General features: G+C 28.0%; 3 protein-coding genes across 3 annotated transcripts; 1 reads left to right on the top strand and 2 right to left on the bottom strand.

The window, feature by feature from the left end:
* Positions 1-176: 176 nt before the first annotated feature.
* Positions 177-6,644, top strand: DICPUDRAFT_151061 (uncharacterized protein; the record flags this gene model as incomplete). The annotated part of the gene is made up of 4 exons (XM_003286980.1): positions 177-835; positions 900-2,911; positions 2,933-3,127; positions 3,385-6,644. 4 exons carry the CDS (start codon positions 177-179, stop codon positions 6,642-6,644), a joined length of 6,126 nt encoding a protein of 2,041 aa, XP_003287028.1.
* A 129-nt stretch (positions 6,645-6,773) lies between these two features.
* On the bottom strand, positions 6,774-8,612 carry DICPUDRAFT_54607 (uncharacterized protein; the record flags this gene model as incomplete). Its single annotated transcript, XM_003286963.1, has 5 exons — positions 8,538-8,612; positions 8,307-8,469; positions 7,053-8,220; positions 6,898-6,983; positions 6,774-6,832 (listed from the first exon to the last, which is right to left on the bottom strand). Exons 1-5 carry the CDS (start codon positions 8,592-8,594, stop codon positions 6,774-6,776), a joined length of 1,533 nt encoding a protein of 510 aa, XP_003287011.1. The 5' UTR covers positions 8,595-8,612.
* A 1,102-nt stretch (positions 8,613-9,714) lies between these two features.
* Positions 9,715-10,878, bottom strand: DICPUDRAFT_151059 (uncharacterized protein; the record flags this gene model as incomplete). The annotated part of the gene is made up of 1 exon (XM_003286962.1): positions 9,715-10,878. A coding segment is annotated over one exon (1,164 nt), but the record flags the coding sequence as incomplete, so codon positions are not given.
* Between the last annotated feature and the right edge of the window lie 542 nt (positions 10,879-11,420).

Genomic DNA, 11,420 nt, shown 5'->3' with positions numbered 1-11,420 from the left:
TCAATAAATTCTTTTTATCAGATTTCCAATCAGCTATTAATGTTTTTGGTCCATTAATTTTAAAAAGTAGTTATATTCCAAAAACTAACAGAAATTGTTTGCACAACCAAACTAATTTTAAAATAACCATCTCAAAAATATTGGATTTAATTAATGATATTAAAAAATTAATTTTAATGGAAGAATATTCAAAAGAAATTAAATATGGATCAACAGTTAGTACATATTTCTTTACTTATAATTCACCGGATGACTCGAATGGGGTTTCAGTTATATTTTTTGGAGGCATGATTTGCAGTTGGATTAACTCCAGTATTTTTGATTTCGAAAGTGGTAAAGTTTTAGAGTCTTGTTCCTATTATGAAGCTGCCATCATATCGATTGAACAAAAAACTTCAGCAAAACCATATCAATTAGATATTAAAGGAAATAATGTTGACAATATAGGCAATATCAAAGTTGGTGACCAAAGTTGCAGAGTAGTTCCAATTAATTCAACAGATTTAACATGTTATATTGATGGATTTATCAAACAAGATACTCCAGTTGTCTATGATTCGAATGGTGTCGAAAATATTAATACTGGATTTATATTCAATTTCCCACAACCAATTATTACCGATATTCAATATTCACAGTCACCTGTTAAACCTAAATCAGATATTACAATTTTTGGTAAATACTTATTCCGTGACAATGATCCATCTGCTTATGACAATTTGAAAATTTTCATTGATAAACATGATGTATCATTTACCATTAAAGATACATCAGTAAATAAAAATACTGGTATTTCAAATTTCAAAATATCTGCTGTTGATCCTGGAGATTTTAAGTATGTATTATAATTAGTTTTAATAATAACCAAATTCTCAAAAATATCTAACAGTTTTCTTTAGCGTTATTTCATTTTTCTCAGATGGAGTTGAATTTTACTTTGAAGAGAAAGAATTTGAAAATCCAGAAGATTTGAAAAAGTCATATTATTATCAATCTGGTCCAATCTTATCACATCTCTCTAAAAGCTCTACTCATCGTTACGATACAATCTCACTCTATGGTTCATTCCCATGTATCAACTGTGACAGCATTATTATAATATTTGGTGATAATGTAGCCGAATCTTATAAAATTATCAACGAAAATGAAATAGAATGCGAAGTTCCATATGGATTCGAAGATGTATTAATTTCAGTAAAAATGGATTCACAATATTCAAACTCTGTTATTTTTTCATATCCAGATATGAGAATAGATCATTTTATTCAAAACAAAAATTTATCAACATCAAGTTTTAGATCAGTTTGGGTTATTGGCGAAGGTTTAAAAGAGAGTGAAACAAATTATTTAGTTGTTTCATCTTATAATGAAACCTTGACTTGCATGTTTATTGATAATGTATGTTGGAAAAATAAAATCTATTACGACGAAGACAATCAAATTATTCCAAGACCAGACCACCAAAACAGTGACTTTTTTGATCCATGCATTGAATTAGATAAAGATTATTTCGAAAATGTATATTTTGATACTATGGAATGTTTATTAGCACCTGGTATTGGTAAAGAAATCGAAATTGTATTTTCAATATACAAAGATTCAGTATTTGATTCAACAAAGACACATATATTTTCATATTCAGCTCCAGAAATCAAAGAATTTATTACCATCGCAAAAGATTCAGCCAATACATCAAATAATGGAACAGATGGGGGTTTAGATTTAGTTTTATTAGGTATTAACTTCCCCCCACAAGAAATAATCGATATAGCTCTAGATTTTTTTGGAGATTATCCAGAATTAAATGACTTTAAATGGTTAGACTCTAATATTACGATTGGTGAATTTACATGTAAGGATATTGTTTATAAAAACTCAACAAATGTATCATGTATAATACCTCCAGGTATTGGTAAAGATTTAAAAGTCACTCTTATTGTTGGTAATCAAAAATCACTTAACAACAAAGAAACAACAGATGAAAACAAAACTCCAATCCAAGTACTTTATTCTTATGATAAACCCACTTTAGACTCTAAAACATATAAAGAATCAACCCATGGAAATAATGAAATTACAATTACTGGTTCAAACTTTATTCCAAAAGATTTAGCAACTCAATATAATTCTAAAGAACAAGATGAAAATAACTGCGTAACAATTGATGGTAAATTGTGTAAAAAACTTACATGGGTGAACCAAACATCATTAAAATGTAATGTACCGGTCGGTGAAGGCAAAGATTTAGATATCAAAATAATTGTTGGGTCACAAGAAGTCACCGGTCTATTATTCACTTATAAAGCACCAATCGTGGATTCAGTTTCACCAAATAAAGGTAGGACCAATAAACCATATTCAATTACAATTGAAGGAAGCAACTTTGGTATCAATCCATCAGTTAAAGTTGGTGATGATACCTGTTCAATTACTAAATATGATAGGGACAATGGTGGCCCAATAGTTTGTAGTTTACCAGAAACTAACGAAGAAACATCAAAACCAGTTATTGTTACTGCAAAGGATCAAGAATCAAACTCAGATATACAATTTAAACATTATGGTCCACCAAAGATTGATAGTGTATCTTCCAATACTGATTATCTTTCTTTTGACGGTGATGATGAAGTCACTTTAAATGGTAAAAACTTTATTGAAAATAAAGATGGTGACCAACTAACTGTTAAGTTTAATAATCAAAATATTGACGAGTCCAATATCATTCAAGTCCATGAAAATTCAATTAAAATCAAAACATTAAAAGGCACTGATAGAAATATCCCAATTCAAGTTATATTAAATAATCAAGATAGTAACATTGATTATTCATTCACCTATTCAAACCCATCTATCGATATAGTGAACCCGAATTCAAATAAATACAATCAAGATACCGATATTATTATTTCAGGTATGAATTTAGGCTTAAAAGGTATGAAAGAACTATCTGTTTCAGTTGGTGGTATTCTTTGTCAAGAAATTGATATTAAAACATCCAAAGAAGTACATTGTAAAATTTTAAAAGTTTCAAAAGCACAAGTCGGTCTAAAAGATTTAATTTTACAATTTAAATCATATCCTTCAGTTTTATCGTCATTTACTCATATTGATGATAATTCAAACCAAAGTGAAGAACCCACCCAAACTCCAACAAATACCCCTGAATTGCATCTACCACTATGACCATTAGTCCAGGTGTAACTACCAGCATCCCCAACCCAGGAGGAACCACCAGCAACCCCAACCCAGGAGGAACCACCAGCATCCCCAACCCAGGAGGAACCACCAGCAATCCCAACCCAGGAGGAACCACCAGCATCCCCAATCCAGGAGCAACCACCAGCATCCCCAATCCAGGAGCAACCACCAGCATCCCCAATCCAGGAGCATCCACTGACAACTCCAACCCAGGAGGATCCACTGGCAACTCCAACCCAGGAGCATCCACCACTGGCAACTCCAACCCAGGAGGATCCACCAGCGACCAAGGAGGATCCACCAGTAGCAGTAATCCAGGTGGAACTACCAGCGACCAAGAAGGATCCACTAGTAGCAGTAATCCAGGTGGAACTACCAGTGACCAAGAAGGAACCACCAGTAGCAGTAATCCAGGAGGAACTACCAGAACCAGTAGTCCAGGAGGAACTACTAGTGACCAAGGAGGTACTACCATTACCAGCAATCCAGGTGGAACCACCAGCAATCCAGGTGGAACTACCATTACCAGCAATCCAGGTGGAACTACCAGCAATCCAGGTGGAACTACCATTACCAGCAATCCAGGATGGACGACAAACACACCAGATTCAACCACAGGAACTTCACCACCGCTCACAGGTACCCCAACAACAGGTGGTGGAGTAATCCCAGGATCCTCAAGTGAAGAAAGTACCCCTACTCCTTCAGTTATACCTACACTTACACCATCCATTGATCCATCAGTTATTGTTTGCGATTATAACATTGACAAAACAAGACTAAAGATCAATAATTATGAATCTCAAGAACTTTATTGTACTGACGAAAAACAAACAAGCTATTATTACAATGGAAGCCTAGAATGCAACCACAACGAAAATAGTGAAATTATTACATGTTCAACTGATAATAAAATTATTCTGGAATTTAATCAAACAGTTAAATGCTATATTGAAGATTCAATATGTTCAATAACCAAAGGAAATAGTAATTTTGGTCAAATCTCGTCTCCTACCAACCCAAATAATAGTAGAGCACTCTCTTGTTTAATAAATAAAAAAAACTCGACACTAACAGTTATAAATAATGGTTTAGAAGGATTTATTTGTATTGGTGATGATGGCACCGAAAAATACTTTTTGGATACATACAAATGTAAATTAAACAGTGAAAAAAAAGCTATAGAATGTGGTCAAGATAATATAACAATATACAATATATCAGTTAAATGTACAGGTGATATTATGTCATGTTCAATAATAAATCCTTTCTACATACCCTCAACTGAAACACCATCTGAAACACCATCTGAAACACCATCTGAAACACCATCTGAAACACCATCTGAAACACCATCTGAAACACCATCTGAAACACCATCTGAAACTCCATCTGAAACACCATCTGAAACTCCATCTGAAACGCCATCTGAATCACCAACCACAACACAATTTATTACTGGTTTATCAAGTTATAATTCGTCTGTTGGTGATACAATTACAATTTATGGTATTTTCCCAGAAATATTTAATAACTTTACAATTCAATTTGGTTATAGATATATAGATCATACAGATATTAATATTATTTCAGTATCCTCAACAGAAATAGTTTTGATTGTTCCAAGTGGTTTTTCAAAAGTTTATATAATGATTACTTTTTATTCCAATAATAGTAATTATGATAGTAATATCATAGAATTTAACTATAATCCACCAACCATTCTCCATGTTGACCATCAAGATTTCAATACGTCGGATATAAACAGATTCTTTGTATTTGGTATAAACTTTGGTTCTTTTGCAGAACGTTTAGTATATCCATTCATTGATCATCCAAATGGTGAAAAAGAAAAAATTTATTGCGAAATAGAACTTCAATGTAATAACCCATATAAACAAATTGAACCAATTAATAATAGTAATCAAAATCATTCATGTTTCGACAATATAACATTAACAAACAATGCCCAATACTTTGATAGTCATATTTACGATATATATGTTTGTATTTTACCAACACCAAATGTCGGCAAAGGTTTAATCAAATTCTTTAATAATGACTTAGTTACTGTTTACGAAGGTTATTCATTTGAATATTCATTCTTACCACCACAAATCGAGTCACCATTGGACGACCCAACATTTAACCCCGTTGTTCAAGAAGGTGATGAAATTACTATTCATGGATATAACTTCCCACCAACTCAAGAAATATTCGATAAACAATTAAACAAATCTTCAACAATTGAATGGAATGGAAACGAAAACTATGTTTCAATTGGTACAGATTATAGATGTCAAGATGTTCAATGGATTAACTCAAGCTTAATTAAATGTATAATTCCACCAGGTATTGGTTTGGAACATTTAGTAACTGTTACTGTTGGTAACCAACCATCAACTGAAGACCCCACAAACCCAACTTATAATATATCGTATAAACCAATTATTACAAATTTATCAAATTTCAACTCATCTGTTGGTGATACAATTACAATTTATGGCAAGTTCCCACTAATATTTAATGATTTTACAATGCGATTCGGTGATAGGATTATCGGTTTTACAGACAGTGAAATAATTTCAATCTCTTCAACTGAAATCATTACGATTGTCCCAAATGGTTTTTCAAAAGTTAGCATTATGGTAAGTTTTTATTATGGTAATGGTAGCAGTCAAAGTAATCTTATAGAATTTAATTATAATCCACCAACCATTCTCCATGTTGATCATCAAGATTTCAATACGTCGGATATAAACAGATTCTTTGTATTTGGTATAAACTTTGGTTCTTTGGCAGAACGTTTAGTATATCCATTCATTGATCATCCAAATGGTGAAAAAGAAAAACTACATTGCGAAATAGAACTTCAATGTAATAACCCATATAAACAAATTGAACCAATTAATAATAGTAACCAAGAAAACCCATGTACCGACAATACAACATTAACAAACAATGCTCAATACTTTGATGACTTTAAATATGATGTTTATGTTTGTATTTTACCAACACCAAATGTCTGCAAAGGTTTAATCAAATTCTTTAATAATGACTTAGTTACTGTTTACGAAGGCTATTCATTTGAATATTCATTCTTACCACCACAAATCGAATCACCATTGGACGACCCAACATTTAACCCCGTTGTTCAAGAAGGTGATGAAATTACTATTCATGGATATAACTTCCCACCAACTCAAGAAATATTCGATAAACAATTAAACGAATCCTCAACTATTGAATGGAATGGAAACGAAAACTATGTTTCAATTGGTACAGATTATAGATGTCAAGATGTTCAATGGATTAACTCAAGCTTAATTAAATGTATAATTCCACCAGGTATTGGTTTGGAACATTTAGTAACTGTTACTGTAGGTAATCAATTATCAACCGAAAATATAGTAGATTTAACATATTTCATTTCATATAACAATTAATTTAAACAATTAAAAATAAAATAAAATAAAATAAACATTTTATAATTTCTAAAAAATTAAAAAAATTTTAAAAATAATTCTTATTTATTTGTTTTTTAAATTTTAAAATTTACAATTTTGAACTTAAATCTAATTTCTTTTTTCAATTTTAACATTAAATAAATTGGGATGAGAAGTTAAACCAAATACTAAATAAATAATAAAAAAAAAAATTAATATTTAAAATAATAATTGTCGGATTAACAAAAATTACCTTCAGTTTCATCAATTTGAGCACTGTCTACAGTTGTTATTTTAAAATTTAATAGAATATTTGAAATTGAAGCATATAACTCATCCCTATATGATTTAAAAAAGAGAAAATGTTAGTTTATAAAATATTTTTATTTCAGAATATAAAGTACACACATTGCAATTGATTGACCTGGACAGTTTCTTTTTGGGATACCGAATGGTACAAATTGTGTGTTTGATGAATCGTTATTTAATAAAAATCTTGATGGATCAAAATCTAATGGATTTTGGAAAAATTCTTCATTGAAATAAATACCACGGAAATGAATAATTATTTGTGCCCCTTGTGGAATATGATGACCTTGAATATAGCAATCCTCTGAACATGAACGTGGGATACCAAATGGTGAGATAAATTTATATCTAAGTACCTCTTTGATTAGAGCATTTACATAAATGGTGGAGGAACGATCACATAAATTAATACGGTCTTTGTTTAACGACTTTACTTCATTAAAAGCTTTTTCTTGAACCTCTGGATAGTTAGCCAATAATAAAATACACCATTCTAAAGAGGAACCTGTAGTGTCTACTGCCCCCATTAACATATCTATTAAAATACCTACTATTTTCTCTACATTCTTCTTTGGACATTTACTACCATCATTTTCGATATTGTATTCAAATTCTTGCAATAACAAATCTAATAAATCTCTGGGCTTTTCTGAATCAAAAGATTCTTTGTGTTTTTGATATTCTTCCATTATTATATTTCTTATTTCATAAATTGAAGTGCTTTTATATTTTAAATATAAGGAAAAAAATGGCTTTAAGATATCAACGAAGTCACCCAAATGATTGACGGCCAATTCTTCAAAAACAACATCAATTAACTCTAGTAGCTCTGTTAATCTTTTACCATTACCAACTCCGTGTTTACCAACTTCTGTTTTATTAATTGATTGATCGTATTTTTTTGAAATTCCATCAAAAGAGAAATCTTGATTAAAACAAAATTTGAAAATAATATTTAAGGAAAAACGTTGGATAAAATAACGTGGTTCAAATGGCTCTTTGGCATCCGCATAGTTGTTAAAAACTTGTAATAGTTGAGTTACTTGATCGTCTAACAACTGATTAAAGCAAATTAGTTTGGTTTTTTTTAAAGCATTAGTTAAAAATTCTTTTATTTCTAACCAATTATCACCGTGGCTTAATGTTAAATTATTATAATTATTACTAAAGTGCTTAGTTGTTGGGGCTTTTACACGATCTCCAAACTTATCGAAATTTTTTGAAAACATTTCTTTTACTATCTCCCAGTCACTAATAACGACAGTTTCTATAATCAAAATAATTTTAAAAAAAAAAAAATTAAATTAATTATTTCCATTTTTTTTTTTTATTTTTTATAAAATTAATATTTACCCAAATCGCCCATATAAACTCTAAAAATTGATCCATATTTCTTTTTTAACTCGTCCATTTTATAGTGAGGTTTGTCACCATATAACTGAAGAGCATTCCCGAGAATTGGTAAAGCAAATGGTCCATTTAATGAATTTTCATTTCTTTTTTTATTTTTTTTAATCTAGATTAAAAAAAAAAGAGGTTAATATAATTTATTTTAACAATATATTAATAATCAGTAATATTTACTAATGAAAAAACTAAATAATAAATAATAATAAATAATGCAGTATTAATTAAATTCATTTTTTTATTTTTTTAAAATGAAAATGTTAAAAAGAGTAAAATAAAAAATGATAAAATAAAAAAAAGTGAAGGAAAAAATAGAAAAAAAAAAAAAACAATAAATAAATAAATAATAAAAAAATAAATAAAATAAAATTTAACAAATTAACCTTTTAGATAAATTTATATATTTTTTTTTTTATATTTTTTCAAGATTTAAATCTTTTAATTTGAAAAAAAAAATAAAAAAAATACCATTTACATTACCACTAATTATAAATACATATATAATTAAACTAGTTGAAAAAAAAAATAAAAAAAACAATTTAATAAAACCTCTCTTTAAACTAAAAGCCCCCCTAAATTCAATTTTTTTCATAACCCCCAAACTACCAAAAAAATTTAAAAAAAAAAAAAAAAAAAAAAAAAAAAAAAAAATAAAATAAAATAAATTATAATAATAATAAAAATAATTAGTTAATTTTATAAAAAAACAAAAATAGTAAAAAAATAAATTATAAACAATACACTATTAAAATGAATCATTAAATTATTAATAATACCATCATTTTGTTTAAAATATATCAAAGTGTGGGTGATAAAAAATGTGTTTTACTTATTTTTATTTTTTGGGAAAAATGGGTGTGATTGATTTTCATCTCTAAATATTATTTTTTTTATTATTATAATATAGTTTAGATTTAAAGAATTAAATATGTGATGTGATGTGATATATGTGTGTGTGTGATTTGTTTGTGTTTGTGTGGGGGTATTTTTTTCAGTTTTTTAAATAATCCAAAAAAAAAATTTTATAGTGTTATTCAACCCCACAATTTAAAAATAAAAAAAAAAGGTAAAAACATTAACAGCTATAATACACAACAACTTAAATACCAACAACAACAACAACAACAACAAAACAACCAAATAAAAAAAAAAACAACATCAAAAACAAAATCAATAGTTACAAATAAAATAAAAAAACTGACATTTTCAAAACAAACAAAAAAACAAAAAAAAAAAAAAAAACAAAAAAAAAAAGGAAAATAAAATTATGTGTGTATTTAAAAATAAATAAAACTATAAAATTATTTGTTTATTTATTTATTTATTTATTTATTTATTTATTTATTTTATTTATTTATTTATTATTAAATAAAATCATTTTTTTTAATATTAACAATTTAAAATTATTTAAATAAATATCTAATAATTTAAAGTCTTTTAAAAATGGTTGATCCTCTATATATTGAATTAAATCGATTTTAGAGTATTTTGAAATATTATGAAATAAGAAACTGAGAATTTTTTCGTTGTTAATTGATTGATTCTCTATGACTCTATTTTTAATGGTTATTAATATTAAATTCAACATTTTTAAATCGCTGTTCTCTATTATTCTTTCAATAAGCAGCTCTGAATGAAGGAAATTGAACTCCTGATTTTGAAAATCCTTTTTAAAGTAATTAGATTTAATATTACCACCAACCAAATAAATTAATTCTTTTTTTTGTGATAATGATATCATACAACGACCTCCAATTTCTAGATCACTATAACGGTTTCTGTAAATCCATTCAAATAGCTTTAAGAGATGAATTGAATAATTTCTTTTTAATTGAAACGGATTGTAATTGAACCGGGTGTTTTCGATGATAAAATGGATGGGTGAGAGGTCACAATTAATTTCATCATCATTAAAGCATAGTAAAAAATCAACAACAAAAGAATCAATGTGATATCTTTTGGGTTTTTTAAATACATATAATGATGACTCGAGTAGACCTAGAAAAGATGATTTGAATATTGTGTATATATGTCTGCATAGTTGATTTATATAAAGCAATCTTGAATTTTGCGGTATTAATGATTCATAGTGCTCCAATAGATCGATAGAACCATAACGGTACCAGCTATAAGTGTCAAAGTGATTCTCGATGGGGACGTTTCTTATGAGGTATTCTAAAACTTTTTTTGAACGAATGCATCTGTAATAATAACCACGGTTGCTTAATGGTGAAGTATTCAATAGCTGCGACCCTATTTCACACAATGCCAGCTCTATTAACTTTAAATCGTCCACACCCACCACCAAATTGAAGAAGAACACTGGATGCAGTTTTTTCTCGTCCTCTATTGACTCGTCTTTTATATCCCTAACTACATCTTTGATGAACTGAACTTTCTTTTGGTGATCATCCATACAGAATTGGAATAAAAATGATGGGTCTAAATTTTCCTTGTGTATTGTAGATATATACTCTTCGATGGCTTCGTTATTGTTCTCTGGGGACTGGTTAAACCACTTTCTTAATAAAAAATTATTACCATAGCGAAATGAAAGTGTAAAATAACTATTTAGTTGGAATGTTGAAAAGTCATTATTCACTATCAAGTTTACAAGATTATTATGATCGTTATTATTATTATTTTGAAACCTTAATTTTTTATTTTTATTTTTATTATTATTTTCTTGATTATATTTTAAATAATATACTAAACTGTTATTACTGGTTTTATAATTTTCACTGGTTAATAAATAAAACTTTATAAACTTTTTAACTATTATATTATTATTGCTAAAGGTTTCTAGTAGTGAATTTAACTGTACTGCTTTAAAACCATTTATATTTAATTGAAAATCAAATAAAAGAAGTGATTGCTTTGCTTTAATTTTATTGATTTTTATTAATGTATTACATGATTCTATTAAATGTTTTAATTTAAATTCTTCTAAAAATGGGCAATAATTAAATAATAAAAAATGATCTGGAAACTCTATATATTATTATTATTATTATTTTTATTACCTGTATTATTTATACTATATTTTACTATTATTAATGG

This window comes from Dictyostelium purpureum, assembly GCF_000190715.1.
Source record: "Dictyostelium purpureum unplaced genomic scaffold DICPUscaffold_86, whole genome shotgun sequence".
NCBI lineage: Eukaryota > Evosea > Eumycetozoa > Dictyosteliales > Dictyosteliaceae > Dictyostelium > Dictyostelium purpureum.
Note: the sequence above shows the minus strand (reverse complement) of the source record. Positions and strands in the feature narration are given on the sequence as shown.